The sequence below is a fragment of the Myiozetetes cayanensis genome, unplaced genomic scaffold, assembly GCF_022539395.1.
Source record: "Myiozetetes cayanensis isolate MyiCay16 unplaced genomic scaffold, myiCay2020 scf6-25, whole genome shotgun sequence".
Taxonomy (NCBI): Eukaryota; Metazoa; Chordata; class Aves; order Passeriformes; family Tyrannidae; genus Myiozetetes; species Myiozetetes cayanensis.
The window spans coordinates 51824364-51842735 of NW_026087853.1; the positions used below are offsets into that span (position 1 = coordinate 51824364).

At 37.6% G+C, this 18372-nt stretch overlaps 1 protein-coding gene across 7 annotated transcripts in view; it reads right to left on the reverse strand.

Annotated features, from left to right (window-relative positions):
• The window catches only part of SBF2 (SET binding factor 2), a 250825-nt gene that overhangs the window by 78327 nt on the left and 154126 nt on the right, over positions 1 to 18372 (reverse strand). For all 7 annotated transcript variants that reach the window (XM_050335954.1, XM_050335953.1, XM_050335951.1 and 4 more), the window contains exons 15-16: positions 17822 to 17931; positions 16600 to 16749 (exon numbers count right to left, since the gene is read on the reverse strand). In XM_050335954.1, the coding sequence (XP_050191911.1) occupies positions 16600 to 16749; positions 17822 to 17931 (260 nt within the window). The remainder of the gene's footprint in view (positions 1 to 16599; positions 16750 to 17821; positions 17932 to 18372) is intronic.

Sequence of the window (18372 nt, forward strand, 5' to 3'; positions counted from 1 at the left end):
GCAGGGGCAAAAGAACAAAATAATCAGAAAGTTTATGGATCTGATCCAAGAGGCTGAAACCGTCAGGAGAGTGCACAACTGAAAGAATCCCAAAAGAACTAAGTAAGCATAGAAAGGGAAACCGTGTGCGCAACCAGTACAGACAGAAACTATCAGAGAGAAAGCTGATGTCTGTTCTATATATCTATATGTGTATCTATCTTGAATGCATCCACAGGGTTCTGGAATGTGCTCCTGGGAACTAAAGCACACGTCTGCATGGCTGTAACACTGCCTCTGGGAGACGCATTCTCCACAAACTGCCCAAGTGGGGTCTCTTTTCAATACGTATTTGACATCTTGCTGCCAGACAGCTTCGGGTTTTTTAAGCCAACCTTGATAGTACTGAAAAGTTTTGCTACAGTTTTGGCAGAGGCACCAGCTAGTCTGTGTACAGCTGCACCACAGGACAACATGAACGACAATGACCAGCTGCTTCTGGAAGAAGTTTTCTTGGATCAGCTTTGTTGGTGCAGCTCCATTTCTGGCTTCATGAAACAAGTGTCAGCTGCTGGAAGAGGATATTTCTGGGATGACCTGCAATGGCTGCAGAATTTCAAGGATGACAAAGGGGGGTTTCATGGGGTTTTTTTGAGGTATTTCTGATTATAATGTTGTGAATCTTGAATTCATCCAGCAAGGGCTTTTCCACGCTCAGGCCCAAATGACGCATTGTAGTCGCACTGGTGAATTTGACAGAGCCTGAAATCCTGTGCTGCCAAACCTGCTGCCAGATCTCTCTGCTCCTTAATAGACCAGAATGTAAATTTTCTACTATGTTTCAAAGAGTAGTTGCAGTTTTAACAACATTAATGGGAGTTGTTTTAGAAGTTGCTTAATCCAAAAATCAACCTTACAACACCAGAACAGGCTCATTCCACACAGTGGAAAAATCGTGTTACTAAAGCCGTTATCAGAAATATCCCATTTTTCTGGAGAAAACACTTCCAGCAACAAAGTCTTTTAAATGATAAATGGTTCATAGAAAAGAATACATAGAGCAAATTTGGGAAACCGAAAGACATACGTTGTGCATGATTAGGTAGCATGCTGTAGAGCAGTGTCCACCTTGATTAAACCATCAAATCTGTGTGATCAAGGAAGAATGTTGTTACAAAGCCTGAAAAGCCCAAGAGATTCAGAGATTTCAAGCCTGCTTGATTTAGTAAAGTGCTCCCTCCAAGATAACATCCATCAATGAAATACATATTCTAATGAAAACATTTAAACTATGAAAAAGAAAACACAGGGAAGTACAGTCTTTTTATTTGACTAAATGTTAAGTATTTTAAGTTTTCAGACTGTACTACTCAGTGCATGGGCAAATGCCTCTTTCATATGGATACAGATTTTATTTCAAATCTTACATTTTTTGGGGGTTCAATAATAAAAGTATGATAGATGCATGGGAGATGTGAGAACTGTTTCTTATGAAATTTTTATTAAAAATTCCTCACTTGATTATTAATAAAATATTTGTTTTTCTAAGAATCCAAGTGAAAATAAGCGTGAAGCATTTTTAAAGAGGTAAATAAAGACAATGGAAGAAACACTAAATCAATCTTGAACTGGAAATTGTAAAACTACCCTCTGAATCCTTCAGTCTTAAAGCTTGCTGAATTGATACATTTCTGTGGGATTTTCAAATGGCTTCAGGAAATAAAAAGGTCAGAATTCAATGAAGAAACTTCTCCAACTTTGGCTACACTAAGTGAAAAAGTAAGCTCCCAAAACATACTAGTTTGTCATCTAGTTGAAGAGGTGTGCCTGGATGTCCTTGAAACAAACTCCTGTAAAAATCTTTGCAAGGCAAAGACTACCAGAGGAGAGAAGAAATCCTTGAGGTTGCTGTGTGGACCACAGAAGCAGAAGTGCAGTAGGGAACTTGGCTGTAGCACTGTCTTCCAGCAAAATTGTTTCTTTCATACAAGTTCTAGGAAATCTTGGTATGACCCTTTTCTGTTCCATAGCCTTCTAAATCACTGCTAGTAGCAACATCTGGCTATCCAGCCAGAGAGAAAGCTTTCTTTGCCAGTTTTTGGGTTTCCAGTTAATCCATCTTAAAACCCTGACAGATTTTCTCCTAGGCTATCTCATCTTCCTTCCTGAAGGTTTTGTTCCAAACACCTTTCTGTTTTGTTCTTATCTTGTTGCAATTACAGGAAAAAATGCAGAAAGGGTAGTTCTGCTATGTAACCACGGTACATGGCAATGAGCACACTAATAAAAGGCAACTTGGGGTACAATGAAATATTAGCGAAGTACTAAGTCTCAACTATACTCATACTGTTTGAAATTTTTTCCACACAATTCATGTTTGGAGCTTTCAGAAGGATGAGCCAGATTGCAAAGGCTGGAAAAAAAAGAGCGGGCAGCAAAAACAAAAAGTGAGAAGTTTAAGCATTAGCAATGGCTTTGGCATCCTAAAAACAGCATGACTCCAGTTCCAGAGAACACACTAGCAAATCACCACGAGTGCAGAACAGAATTCTGAATATCAATAGCCGATTTCAGAACAGCATGGCATTATTCAGTGCATATAGTGAACAAAACACTCTATCAGCATGACCTGTCAGCCATGTACAATAATGTGATGACTCAAATGATAAATATTTCTGATCCGTGTCTCTTCGTAACAAGAAATATGACCAGATATTCTGATACATTTGACGATCTTCTCATTCCTTTTATCTTACCTGCAGTTCTAAGCAGCAAAGAAATCCTTAGGCTTTCAGGAAGACCTTCACTATGAGTTAACATGAATTCCACACTGCCTTCTCTTTCAACGCCATGCTAGTGTTTCATGGCCACATTTTGTCCGAGCTCCTTATGCTGCTTAAATTTTGGATCCTGTTCTTTGCAAGGACATTTAATAGTGTAGCTGGTGATTCAGTACTGTGAGACATCCTTCTATGTGTTGCTAGCCAACCATTTAATACAAATTTCAAATACTCTTGTTTACCATCCTTCGCCACCGCCTTTGAACCTTCTCCTCTGCACAGAAACTAAAATAATACATAATAAAGACCTGGGCTTTCTATATTAATGCACAGGGTGAGAGCTGGATGCACAAGCACATCACGATGCTACTGTGTAGTCCACTGGAGCCCATTTGTGGAGCGAGACGTGACTGTGATGATGCAGCGGCGCACGGGAAGGGCAGGGACAGGCAGGCCAAGATATTCCTGAGAGCACACAGCATGTAAAAGGATGAAGTCAGGTTGGAAAGGTGCCAGATGGCATGGCACTGGAAACAGTACCACTGGATCCACCGTAAGGAGGGCACATAAACTGAGCAGCGAGCGCTGCATTTTCAGAGAGGAGCAAAAGATAAGATACCTTGCCAGGTAATGTACTCCAAGGATTTGACTGCGTGAATGGAAATACTTTTCACACCATCGCTGAGTAAATGACTAATAAACCCTCCTCTCTCTGGAAGACAAAGCTCCTCTTCACTGTATATAAACACTGCACATACTATACATCATCAAAAATTATAATTTTGCATTCACAGTTCAATCTGAAATTGATCTTATCTGTTATATTTAATTTACCCTAATGAATTAATAAATTAAGTTCATAAACAAATTAGCCTGATTCTTCTCCAAAACTACCACTCTTTTCTCCCCATCCCTGAAGTTTAGACCAGATTACAGTATTTTTACAAATTACAAGAATGCAAAGACAAAAAGATCTTACTTTTTTGTGATAACTTACAAAGCATCTGGTATGCAACTACAAAAGAATTCACCATGGCCTTCGAAGTACATGATTTTTTTCTGACCTTAAATATGATAGCTCAGAGTCAGCCAAAATTCACCACTGCTGTAACAGTAACACAGAGGTGCTGCATACCTGATTTTGATGAAAATCTCTACAAAATTCCTTGTCATTTAATGCTGGACCCAAATCCTTTATCTTCATCCCAAATGAGTTCGGTACACAGATGTACTACGTGCTGCATTTTAATATTGTTAAATTAAAGGTATATATAACCTGGCAACTTTTAGTAGCACACCAGTAAGCACAGAAGTGAGATAAAGGAAATGTGTATGGCAATCCTGTGATCATCGCAGAGACCACAGTACTGCAACGATTTCTGAAATACGTCCAAGTCCCATAACCAAGATATGAAAAATCTTAAATTAAGGAAACACTTCTCAGCTGAATTGCAAAAAGTTTCGAAATGTCAGGTTTCCAGATTTTTCTTTTACTGATATATGCTTTCCTGAACAGAGTCAACAGGTTCAACCGTTTTGTAATAGTGATTAGTAAAGTTGGTTGTCCATCATAAGGAAAAAAAGTTGGAGTGATGATAAAATAAATGCAAGAAATTCGATATTAGCTAAAAAACGACTGCCAAAGGATGACTACAAATACAGAGAAAAGAATGCAGAAAACAATGAAAAGGAGACCAAGAAAGCACAGAGAACGTTGCTTTAGCTGCATCCAAGGGCACCTGTTCTGAACTGAAAGCTTCCTGCTGACTAAGAAAAGAAACATAGCAACATTTTTTTGTTAATAATACAGATTTTTAAATGCTCCTAACCAGTATAGTTCAAGTATACGGTGTTAACCAAAATTCATTTCCGAACAAGTACTTCAGCCTTTATTTCTAAAAAAAGTTATATGTTTATTCAAAATTGTAACAGGACCAAGCTTTATTTGTGGTGTGTTAAAAGCCGAAGGTTTCTGCACTCAATTATATTTTTAGTCTTTTCAGTAAGTTTTTTTTAAGTCTCCGGGAATACTTTTATTGGAGAATTTTGAAAGTATTTAGGTTATGACTTAATATGACTTCATTGAAAATTAATTTTTCATCATTACTTTCCTATTAGATTGTTGCCTGAGTAGCCAAAGATATTTCATCACACTAGCATGGCTCCACCAGAACTTCAACTACGCCCAAGGACCTCTAAGGTCAGCTTTGTTTTACTGAATAGAAAACTGAGCTACCCACTTGTTCATTTTGGGGTTTTTTGAAGTGCATAATTTTGTTTCAAAGTTTGAAAATTAGATAGGACATTTTAATTTTTTGTGAAGATGGAAAAAACAGAACATAGTCCCTTTACTAAAAAGTAACAGGAAGCACAGGACATTCCCTGTAATATTCCCTCTCTCTCTTAGCAAGCATCTTTGTTTCTCTTGGTACTCCCAGGAGCATGGACTAGCAGGAACTGAAACAAAAAAAAGTCAAACTGTCACAGAAACAACATGCACCAGGAAAATATGTTGAATTAGTTGAATCTGTTACGCTTTATTTGGTTCAAAATGACTTGGAAAAAAAAATTCACGTCGCTCCTAACAAATCCTAATCCCCTTCTCCACAAACAGTATTAATGCAGGTCAACAAAACCTGAATGGACAACAGGTAACACCCAAAATGTTTGTGGAATATTTGGAAAATTTCTGCCTGCAAAAACAATCTTGGTGCAAAACACAGCCAAGAGCCACAAATTCTTTCCACAATTTCGATTATTCCTATGTGATCTCAGATGAGATGAATTCATAGTAGGCTATTAAGAAAAGTAAATGTTTGTATGAAAGAAATAATCAGAACGCTCATGTATTTTAGTATACCTGTTCTAACCTTTAAGCACAGAATGCCTCCAAATTTGAATCACTGAATGGTTTGGGTTGGAAGGGACCTTTAAAGCTCATCTAGTCCAACCCTCCTGCAATGAGCAGGGCCATTTTCAACTACAGCAGGTTGCTCAGAGCCCTCTCCAACCTGACCTTGAATGTTTCCATGGATGGGGCACCTACCATCTATGTGGCAACCTCTTCCAGTGTTTTACCACCTACATTGTAAAAAAACTTCTTTTATCTAATCTAAGTAGACTCTTTTTTAGTTTAAAAACATTACCCCTGAACACCTAACAACAGCACTCTGAGTAGACTTCAGGTAGGATCTTCTATCTTTCCACAAGTCCATTTTTCATTAATAGATAATTATGGTTTGGAATAGTTACTTATAGTTTGCTGGATTGATTTTAAATTAATCAGTTCCAATGCCTACTGTTTTAATATGCAGGTTGTATCTTCAATTTGAAATTCAAAATGAGCCAAGACCGAAGGAATGAAAATCTTCGTGATATGTGACTTTATAACCATTTATTTCTGAAGGGGTTCTTTGCAATGAGCAAGTGCAAAATGCCTGTGGCAGCTTCAGTCCCATTGATAAAGCTGAGCTGAACTATGGTAATCAAAGAAATGAATGCCATTTAACCTCTGAGCATCCCGGTTTGGATTTTCTCTGTAGTTCTGGTTTCCAGGTTTTGATCCATACAACACTGTCAGGCTATGACTGTGCCTGAGAGGTTGTGAAAAGTCATCGAAAAATCCCAGGCCTACCATCAGTTTTCTTCTCAAGAACTTTGTTACACGGTAACAAGCTCTGCCAGGGTGGAAGCTAAATGAGGAGGGGACTGGGAATAACAGCCACCCATCACAATCCAGTCAGGATCACAGTAGAGGCTGAGTGGCAAATTGTGTTAACATAACTGCAGTTGTGGCCTGTGGCTTTCTCACAGAACCACATATGGTTAGTATTTCAGCTGTTCCCAAATGACAAAGGCAAGGCTCCAAAATTGTCCATCAAAATAAATATTTTCCTTTATATTATTTTTCAGAAAAGCAACTGTACCTTTTAGTTTCATAAACATAACAAGTCAAATTCCAAAGAAATCAATAGGTTAGAATCTTAAATCTGGCATGAGAACAATAAATTAAAGGCCATTTTAATCCGCTGTCTTTGCCTAGATTAATATGTTTTCTCTTCTTATGAAGAAAAAATTTCCAAACCAACAACTTCTTGTTCCTCTGTTCTAACACCAAAATAATAAAAAAAAAACAAAACCAAAAAACCAAAACAAACCAGTGAAGACTTTACGTGGTTTAAGGGTGTGAACGGGTCTACTGGCACATAAATCACTGATCAAGAAATGTTGTGGGTAGCATCTTATTTGCTATCTGTGAATTTAGACTGTCCTAATGCTAATGTTCTTGCACAAGTGGAAAATATTATCAGAGCATCCATGATATTTACAGCAGCAAGTCTTGCGAGACTTGAGAATACAGGAAAACGTAAAGTATTAGCAATTACATTAATGTACTGAAAGTGAAGAAAAATATAAACTTGTTGAGAACTAAAATCATCAGTGCTGTAGTGCTGTTGAAGGTGTAAGTGTGATACATAAAACTCAGATGTCTATGGTTCAGAGGCAGGCAGAATATTATAATGTAGATAAGGAAAAATATGCAGTTTCTAAAGAAGTGCTGAAAATCATGGCATCCTCATAATCCAAGCTGAGTTTAAATGTATTATTGTTACTGCAGTCAGAGTAAGATATTTCATTGCATACACCTGGAGGAGATAGAGAATACTCTATGTCAAGTGTATGCAACTTATTCAGGTATAACAAAGGAAGCGTACTCTCTAAAGTGATGTTTAATCAAAATTAAGATTCAAAGCACCTTTTACAAAGGTGTTCAACCGACTAGAGGAGTTCATTTCATCAAAATAAGTTGCTTTTGTCCTCAACAGTCAAACAATCTAGACAGAAAATCAAATCAATCTGTTAATTTACAAACACTGTGGAATTTCAGACTGTTAAATGTTTAATTCCAATTTCAATTCCTAGCTCCCAAGTGGAGATTTGGACTTCAGAGTGGAAGAACTGGGGGGAGAGGTGGGGAAGGGTGTTGGTGGGATTTGTTTGTTTGAGTGTTTGTTTTACCTATAGACATTAGGTGAAGTAATTTTTAAACACTTTGTCGGATGACTGGATACCAAATCCTACCCCTGACTACATACAGGGAGGGAATTACTAAAAATAATTCTCATTAAAGAATGTTTACATGGCATTTTAAATGTATCCTAAAAAACCAAATAATTTCAGTCATAATTCTGGGCTATAATACTGAAAAAGAATGTCAACACTAGAGGTGGGTCTTTTACTTTAAAGAAATTGATTCTTGTTCTTTTTTTCCTTAAAAATAATTCTAAAATATCAAATATTTCACTATTGTTTGTTTGTCATATTAACATATTTGTCAAAGTTTACACAAAAAACTGACAAAACTGGCCTTTGTTTTATGGTATTTATCTCACAATCACACTTCAGTTTTTCAATACAAGCTCAAAGATCTCAATTGTTCAAACCAAAGGTTATAAAAACATGACAGCAACCAAATTCTTAGAAGATATTCGATTTACTTTCTGTTTTAGAAGTGACTGTATGTGAAAAATAAATAATGAGGACCATACGGCCCCCATCAGTATCTTTTACGCAAATTCCTGAGAAACAAAACATTTAAAAACAGAAGCTTCCTAAAATTCCTTATGGAAACAACAATCCAGTTGTCTCTATGGCACATTTCTTCTGGTAAGTGCTATCAGTGGTCAAGGCAGCACACGCCTTGCAGAGCAGTGTCCCACTGCAGCTGCTTTACCAGCTTCAGAGTTACTTGGAGGGTGAAGTGCAAGGGAAGGAAGATCAGAGACTACATTACACAAGCATTCATTTTCTTCACAAAAGACTGCACTACAGCTAAATACACCTGTGCATATGGGTGGCCACAGAGGTATGCTCACTGACTGGGTACACTAAAGCAATACTGTGCAGTGTTCTGTTATTTACTGTATGTATAAAATGACACCCAGTCCGGATTAAGTGCATGTACACATACCTAACACTGTTATACACGTTAGCTATAGGGAATTATGGACCTGTACTGAAATGCACATTATATACATACACAAAATCTAAAATAAAACCAAAATTTCACGTTACTTCCTTATTTTTATATATATATAACTTGTAAAAACAGAAGCCACTGATTTCACATAACTTATCATACTAGTAAAAAGCCTATTATTCCCAACACCAAGGACTTTTGTTTTGTTTTTAATACCTTTTTGTTTTTAATACCTTTCATCAGTCCATCTCTTTCCAAGGCAGGCTGGAGAGCAACTACACAGTAGTATAACACAACTCCTAACCCAGACTTGTTTTATTTACAGCAGTGAGTAGCGTACAAGCACATGTCTGCTTTTCATCAAGACAACCAAAACTATTTAGAACACAGAGTTATTAGGAACACTTGGCAACCACAAGGCCACAATTAGCAGCAATGAACACTTGAGAACAGTCAGAGCCTACCATGTCAACACTCCAAGGAGCTACACGGTTTCAGTGAGATACCTACGTGTGAGCATGCCCTGCATCAACAGCAAACGTAAGAGGATTGAACAGAGGCCAGCAACAGGAGACATCCCTTAAGAGTAAAGCCTGAGTAAAGCCTGTTCCAGCTGACCAGCACCCTAGAGACTCATCTGGGATGGGTGGGTTTGTACCACCCTCCTTATCCATGTCAGGATGCTGCTCTGAGCCCCAAAGCTGCATCCAGCCAGAGGAGCTGTTGGTGCTGCTCTTCTTGTTCTTGTATTAAAACCAATACACTGCTATCATCTGACATATTTACAAAATATTAAGCAGAGACCCTTAAACCAAGGCTGAACCTGCTCTGATAACTGCACAGAAACGTAATGAAGGCATAATCAGCACCTCCACACAGTGTGGTCCAGAAATCAAGTTATATCTATGGCAAGTTATATTAAGAGAAAGTAGGATTTTATCACATTTACTCTAGCATTTTCGATTCATTTTCATGTTAGCAGCAAAAGACCTGGGGCAAACCAGGGAATTCCCTGCAACCAGAGCCCTCCAGAGATACATGTTCAATCACACCCTGAACAGGCTGCTCTGACCATAGTGGGACTGGGGCATTAGTTCAACTTCCATTTACTACTAAGTTTATATTTATGTGTATACGTGTGCATGTATTTCTCTGTACAGCAGACATGGATATCTGTATCACCCCTGTGCCTCAGGTATGCACATCCACATGTGTGTAGATGGAGGAGAGAAGGAAGCGTGTGAACATCACGTGTGTGAACAGCACGTGTTTTGGTGAGAAGCCGAGAGGGGGGGAGGCTGAAGGCAGATGCAGGTATGGACAACACACTATGGGACTCTCATTTCTGCTTATCCTTCTCATTTCCTTTCTTTAAGTAACAGTGTTGTGCAATGGTTAGGGAGGGCAGGTCCACACAGAGGTCAGAAATACTTTCAGGTTGACAGAAATAGGGTCTCGGAAGTCTCCAGGAAACAGCAATTTAGGAAGTTCCCTGCCACACACGAGCTCATTCCTGAACAGCTCCGCTGGCACAGCCCCAGCGTGCAAAGCAGCCACGGTTTTCTTCTACCTGGTCATCAAGAAAACTCCTCACTAAAACCACTGAGGCATTTTAACACTTTAACTGGAAGCAACCACCTTGGTACACGGACAGACACGGAGAAGCAGCCAGGCACGCCAGTGAGGAGACCACGGCACACACAGACGTCCCGAGGGGATGCCACAAGGAATTACTGGGACACTGCCACCTACACAGGGAGTGTCCTGGCCAGCGAAGGATGGTTATGGCTATGTCAAAGTGGTCACCTCCCGTGACACCTGCAGTGAAGGTGACTCTGACTGGCCTGACAGCAGGAGCAGTGCAGCTGACAAGTCTGCAACGCTGAGTGACAGCAGCACACAACACACCTACTTCATGAATGCACACACACACAGAGGCAACCCCGCAAAGAAAGGAACTCTGTTTTCTGGATTTCGTAAACAGATGCCTGTGAATGGAATTTTCCTGGACTCTGTGGCTGTCCAATGAGACAGGATGAGTGCAACAGTATGTTCTTCAGAGCGAAAAAAGGAAAAATAAAAACAGATCAACAATACAATTTTCTACAGTGCGTTTCCATTTTTTTTTCCCCTAGAGACATTTTGTGAGCACCATCAGTTCAACATCGATGCAATGGCATTTTTGTAACTGTGCTATCTCTTGGGAAAGAGACATCAGAACAAAGATTCAGGAACAGCAGCTTCTTTTATTAAGTCCAGAACATTACAGGTGGCCCCCTAAAAAGTCAACAGAATGAAAAGCTTTTATTTCAACTTTTTGGGTATTAAACTATGAACCAGATAAACTATATGATGAAACTAGAAAAAAAAAAATTAAAATATCATCTGCAGCACAATACAGAATTAAATCTGGAATTCTCAAGTCCAAGCCTTAAACACTCTAATCTCCTTTCTTTTACTTAAATAAAACCATGACTATGTCTAACATGATAAGAAAGATCAAACTGTTAAAGACTGATGAACTAATAGAATTAAATGTGACCCTGTTAAACTCCCATGATTTCTCTTCATGATAGATTTTCTACTCTTTGAAGTACCTTAAAATATGTTCAAATACTGTTATTCAAACATGAATTCTGAGACTCTGCTTCCAGAGATGTCAGTTAAACTCACTAACAAAAGGCAGGTCATGAAATAAAAGTCTGAGAGGAGAGAAACCTAATATAACCCTCCAAAATAAAAATGTTTAGCAACATGGTTTTCAACATAAAATACGAGAAATGCTGGTTCACTTAACCTTCATATTGCCAAGAATTTGAATCATATGACACACATGCACAGATGATTTTCTCTCAGGAGTAATAAAATTTTTCTTGTTATTAGACAGTATTTGCAAATCTCTGAATTCTGAGACCTGACTGAAAATCTTAAAACTTTATCTGGTGGCAGAATATAATACAAAAGTTATTTGCATAAGAAAAATAAATTTAGTATTATTTATGGAATGTCATTTTTTAAATTTTGCATATTAAAGTTTCTTTCAAAACAGACTGTATAATAAGTGCTACAAAGAGGCCCTTATCCCACCAGAGCAATACAGAGGAATCTCAAGCAAAGTTCTAGAGGCAAGATTAATCAATACAATCTTTCATCTGCTTTTGACCAATGTTGGAGAACAGATGATGGTCCAGATACACCTTTGTTGTAACCTAATATAGATCAAACTTTTAATTTTGCCCTGGTTGCTTCTAAGACTTCCTACAGTTGTGTTTCATACTGGATACTATAAGTATACTTTTAGAAGATTCAGTACAATCTATTTGAAAGATAAACATTTGGTTACTGCTACTATGAAAAGCCATAGTGATCTATCAGAAATTAACTACAGCACTAAAACAATGACTGATTTGTCTATCATTAAAGATATCCTCTCAGTTACACTGGTACAACACATGCCTCTTCACACAGATGTGACACCGGAGCAAAGCGTGTCCTAAACCAGCATCGCTGACTTTGTAAACTGTCAGATTATAGAAGATCCCGCTCCTTTCCTACACCTAAACCCCAGAATTTTGGAAGTATTTACGTATTTAGCAGTTTTATGCCCCTTCTTCCCACTCCAACCACATTTAGATTAAGAATCCAGATGTCTGGGGCACATATGTTTTCCAGTTTGACTCATATTTACCAAACAAATGTGCTAATATGCAGTTAGGCAATATCACTGACCAACATCTTACAGAGGCAGTGTTATATAGCAACCCTGTAGTTCTGGAGCTTTGGTTTTTAAACTAAAAGTTTCGTCTGCTCCAACTACTTAAGAAAGCTGTCTCACAGTCCTGCATTATCTGAAGGGAAACCTTCCACAGAAACAAGGGTTTTTTAAGCTTTATTGTTCCTGTTAAATATTTTATGCAAATTGTTAGAATGTCTTTTTAATATGAAAATTGTTCCCAATTATCAAATACCAGTCAGAGAGACAGCTGAAACTCTGGACAAGTCATATATGCAACAAATTAATGAAGAAGTATGTAAATTGAGCCTTGAGATGGTTACTGACATGATTTCTTAATGAGCATAAAAAGTACAATGTTTTGCTGAAAACGTAACTACACAGAAGTGTTTCTCTGGCAAAAAATAGGCTTTCTTAGTTGCAAAAAAAAGTTAAGTGGTCTTTTCTGAAATGTCAGCAAACTTCACTATAGAAAATTAAAAGAGAAGGAAAAACTTTTGAAATAGCAATTTATGTGTAACTGCAAATTATTCTGAGATAACAGCAGAGGAGAGCAAACATGGCTGAAAAAGTGTCTAGAGCTACAATTTCACATTTTTAGCTGTAACAGTATCTGTATGAATAAAGTGAATTGTTGATCAGTATACTAAGCTTTCACAACACTGGAGATGTTTTTTAACAGTAATTTAGTCATTTAACATATGGAACAGAATACAATGTTCCTGCTTTGCTATCACAGACATTAATCACTACTGTAAGACAGACTGATTTAAATGTTTGTCACAGTATATGATTTACCAGGGGAAAAAGTCTTACTTAGGGCATGACAATAAAGTTTTTAGCAAGTGGCCAATGACAACTCCTTCCAGAGATAAAAGCTGGGAATTTAACTGCTCTCATCAAAAGGTATCTGTTTTAATCAATGAACAATACAATCTCCAGGTAATTTTGATCCTCCTACTAAAAACGATCAGAAATCTTTCTTTCATTTCCATTTCAGCAGCAGTAGATTGTCAATTCTTCCAAAGAGGACACAGTAAAGGATGTTTTTAACACTTCAGTACTCACTTGCTACATCATGCCTTACCTTAACTGTATTTGTAAAGCCACCTCAAGTCTACCACAGCTGCCTGCCTGCTAAATAAGGCAGATTAATATCAAACTCTATTGCACTGTTACACAGACTGTAGACCTATTAATATTTGCAGGTCCTACCCATTACCTTCAGACTGTAAACAGTTGAAAGAAGAATATTCAAAAGAATGCCCTTCTTGGACTGAGAGGCTCAGGCTGACAAACACCAGAGATGTGTCAAGTCCAAGTTTTGCCATCTCCAGAGAAACTGGCAAAATACCATCCTCCCTTCCTCCCACTTGGGCACTTGGGGCAGTACAGCCTAAGTCATTTTGCACTAAAATAACACAGCTATTAACTTGAAGTAATGGTAGGAATATTTCATTTCTCTTCCTTAATCTGTTCTCAGGCACTGTGGTAGCTGACATGTCACACCAGATACAACGAGACCAGCAACAATATCCATGGTGGGATTATGACTAGCATTTTCTTTAGGTACTGCTCATCATGCACAAAACGAGCATGCAGGAGCTCTAAAAAGCATCTCCCCTTTGTTTTTATGGACTCCAGCAAAACAAGAGAATAGATTCTATTAAAAGAAAAAAACCTGACGCTAAACAATCAGAATAATCTTGACTAGTAACAGAAGGATCTGCACTAGATTTGCAGAATGCTGCACACACAGCCCCACTGAACCCAGCGTGTCCAGCAGGGAGCCAGGTGATGTTTAGTGGTAAAACTGAGACAGTTTCTACAATTCCAGTAGTTCAGTGAGGTCTTAAAGCTGTACTGCAATCTAACTCTCCCCAAAAACTCCACTATAATTAATGTGGTATTTCCCTAAAGCTTGAGCACATCTCCAGTTAAGACTACATTGCTTAAATTAGATTTTTGTGTCTTTTAACAGGCACTGTTTAAATTACTCGGTCTTATGACCTGCAGCTAACAGAACTCATGTCTCTACAGCAAAATGCTGACTTGCTGAGTGCCACTGCAGCAAGAGCAAACTTAAGTAAGGTCTTGGTAATGTACTTTTTTCTTGAACTGATACAGGGGAGCTCCAAAGTGTCACAATATACACATTGTTTCAAATAACACACTTGAACAAAGTGCACAGAGAAATTATAAATCATGATTTTATCTTAATAAATCAGTTCACATGTCATAGAAGTAGATATACTAAATACTTTCTTCTAAATAGCTGCCCAGTGTCAGGAGTTCAGATATTTTCAGGTTGTCCAGGCTTATTCCTGAGAAATGAAAATTTCAATCTCATATTTTCAAAGATATGAAAATACAGTTGGGGGGGAAAGAAAGGGCATAAAACTGTGCCTCCTTATTTGACCTGTTTCCCCTGCATGCTTTGAGTCAATAGTTTTATTGAGGAAAAAAATAATTCTATTTTAACTTCAGTAACACTCCAGACACGTTCATGTTCTTGAACACTAAGGTCCTTCTTGGGCCTTCAAACCACTGGGAAGAAAAAACTCATTTTTTTTCTAGAGCAAAATTGGATTTTATTATTTTATTAAAAGGTGATGTCAGTATGTTTTTCCTCAGCAAAGGAAATTTCCTCAGTTCCTCATTTTCTTCAGCTATGTTTTCTATTAAGATACAGAAATAAAGGGGATTTGTATTTGTCTAAAAACAAAATGTTTGTTTGTTTGTTTGTTTTATCCCAGGAACAATCCAAAAAGTAGAAGCAAAATCTATGGCATATCTAGACAATCCTGTTTTCTGGCTTGAAAGAAAATTTCTAACTCTGGAATACACAGCAGGTGCAGCATTCCATTAGTCACGATTTTGGGCAGAGAAATACAGTTTCACAGATAACTTCAATTTTTCTTCCTACTCTAAGGCTAAACTTTGGGCTTGGAAAAGGACAATGCCTGTGCCAAAAAAGCACACTGAACATGCTGTATGATTTTAGCCAGTCAACTTCAGTTTTCAGCTGCTACCTGCAGGTAATTTTTCGCCTAAGATCACTGCTCAGGAAAAGTTGAACTCTGTTTGCAACAGGAGAAAAATATCTTACTGTGAACAAACAAGAAATGCAACAGACAACAAAACATGCATTTGATGGTGAGCTGAGGTACCGTGTGTTCAGTCAACGTAAATTTATTTCTACACTTAAGTGAAAGCTGGATTTAGCACTCACCTTTAAAAAATGTGGGTCAACAAACTGCTGCAAAACAATTTCAGTGGGTTTTAGCTTAGAGGAGGTTGGGATTAAAATACTAATGCCTCAATCAAATCCCTAATTTGATACAATAACTCAGGCAGGGTCAACAAAGGACACGTTATAACCAAACGTGATCACATTACAAATTAAGAAAAATACTACTACATTCTCAGACAACGGACTGAAATCTTGTAAGTCTATAAAATATTTCAGATAATGAACTGAGAACAAGGAAAGGTAAACCAGAACAGTTACTGCAATGAAAAGAAGTTATCCACATATTATGCTCTCATCGGTAGCTGCTGTATGTTGATGTTTATTCAGCACAAAGTATTTTATCAGTAGAATAACTGAGAATGAACTGCAAACACCTGTAGTGTGTCTCTGACCAAGTAAGATGTCATCATGACAAGCAGAACTACTACCATGAACCATGGAAGCAGAAAATGCTTTCTTCTTGAACTATATGATGACAAAGACGACAAACTTTTGGGTGATACACATTTTAGGAGCTCAGAGTTGAAAATTACCTGGAAAAGCTAAGACCTACTCACTAAAAAAAGCACTTTGAGCCATTAAGTTAAATCATTTCAATACCTACCAAAACCAGATTGTATCTAAATTATTAGTAATGGGAAGTTTTCTTTCTGTTTGTCATATCAGGCAGATCTGTACAGATCTGAGTGTTTTGTCCTTTATCCTTTCAACAACAAAATATCTTTCATCCACCACCAAGTAGTATCTGCTATACCACTGCAGGACACGGTCCTATAATTTAATTATTTTGCTTCTCCACATCACTGTAAGCAATTCTGCTTATCATTATAACAAGAGAAAGACAATCAAAGAACAAAGCCTTGCCATACTGTACCTGCAAAGCACAGTTCATCATTCGCACAATGTAATCAAACTGCTGATGGTCCAGGATTGCTCGGTTCTGTTTAACGTGCTGGCCAAGTTCCTGGGTCAGGCAGTGCCGAGCTGCCTTCCCTTTTAGGGCTCTCAGAGCTGCAGGCAGGGTCTGCAGAGAAGAACACCTGACTTTATGAAAATGAAATTAAATGGCACTATTCACACTGAATATCGTTCTTCCTTTATCAGGAAACTGCAAGTGACAGTGAAGAATAATTTGGAAATTACTCATCAGCTTCGAATATCAAACTTTTGCATAATCATTGATTTAGCTTGAGTTATCAAGTATTAAATTTTTCCTACTTTTTTTCAAATGAACTAAAGAGGATTTCTCGTCTACATGTGGAAATAGAAATCATTTAATACAGACAGGCATTGAATGGATGTGAAATCAGAAATGGATTATCGTGCATGAAAGCAAGCACTCTGTTCTGTACCAGCCAGGCCAGGTCTTGAGTTCGCTGCCAAGGTCAACCAGCATGTTTTCTGATAAGCAATGAATGACAAATGGCTTTAGAAGTGGCATACCTCTCATAGCAATGAGGACACAAGATTGTCATGCAGTTTATCCTAAAACAGTGCCAATAGAATATTTAAGTCAATATTTTAAATATGCAGCAAGTACTACATCAATGATTCTCAACTGTGGCCCTTTGGACTCGATTTAATGGTGTTAACAGGTAAGTAACAAAAGGCAGCCTATTGGCTAAGGACAAATTTACCATGCAGAGGGACAAAAAAACTACTGAACCTTCCCAAGTGACGGTTAGTTGAAAGATGTTAAAAACTACTGTGCTCTACTTGGATCAAAACTCTTACACAGAGTTACATATTTTGTTATGACTTTTCCCATGTGCATTTTGAAACTGTAATTTGTAAATCAAGCAAAGCTCATTTTCTATCTTGAGCTGCACAGCCTCATAGATACACAGGTTATACTTTCCTGAGAAATCAGAAAATTTCTTAAAATAATTTTACAGTCATTTTCATATGTAGAATTAGGTCTGAATGTAAGTTTGAGTGATTGTTCTAGAATCCATAACTGAAAACTCCATGGACAGAATCTACAAAACTTGGCAACTTCTTCATGTGGAGGAAATAAGAATGTCAAGGATAACAACTCCATTTGCTCATTACAGAACAGAGGGTTATTTGGGAAAGTTAAAATTTCATTTTATTACCTTCTCAGTCTCCAAAAATTTGTTTTCAAAAATGAACGAGATGCAGTTTCTGACAACTTCCAGCCTTTGAGCACTGTTGAAAACTGTGCTTCCTTTTTCCATTATGGAAACTAACAAAGAGAAAGAAGAATATGCATCCATAAAATGACTCCTGCCAAGAGCCACAAAGAATATAAAAATTTCTTTAAAAAAAATTAAAAATTACTGTGCCCTCCATTTTACTCTGTTAAGCAAATATCATTAGTAGGCATATACAGACAGGAACATAAGATCCTAAATCTTTGGTTTTCCTATACTATCTAAAGAAGAGAGTGCTCTGAATTTTAACTGGATTCTCTTAACTATTTGTTCTATTTGATTCCTACTGGCCCAAAGAGATTACAAACTCTAACATACAAATGAAATACAAAAATATATTTTTGAAAATATATATTTTGAACTATGTAGCCTTGTGTACTTTGCAGCAGTAGACAACTGGTTTTAGTTGACCACCACAAGAATTCTGCAACATGGAATAAAACCTGACAAACCTGTTTTCTTATCTAGATTCT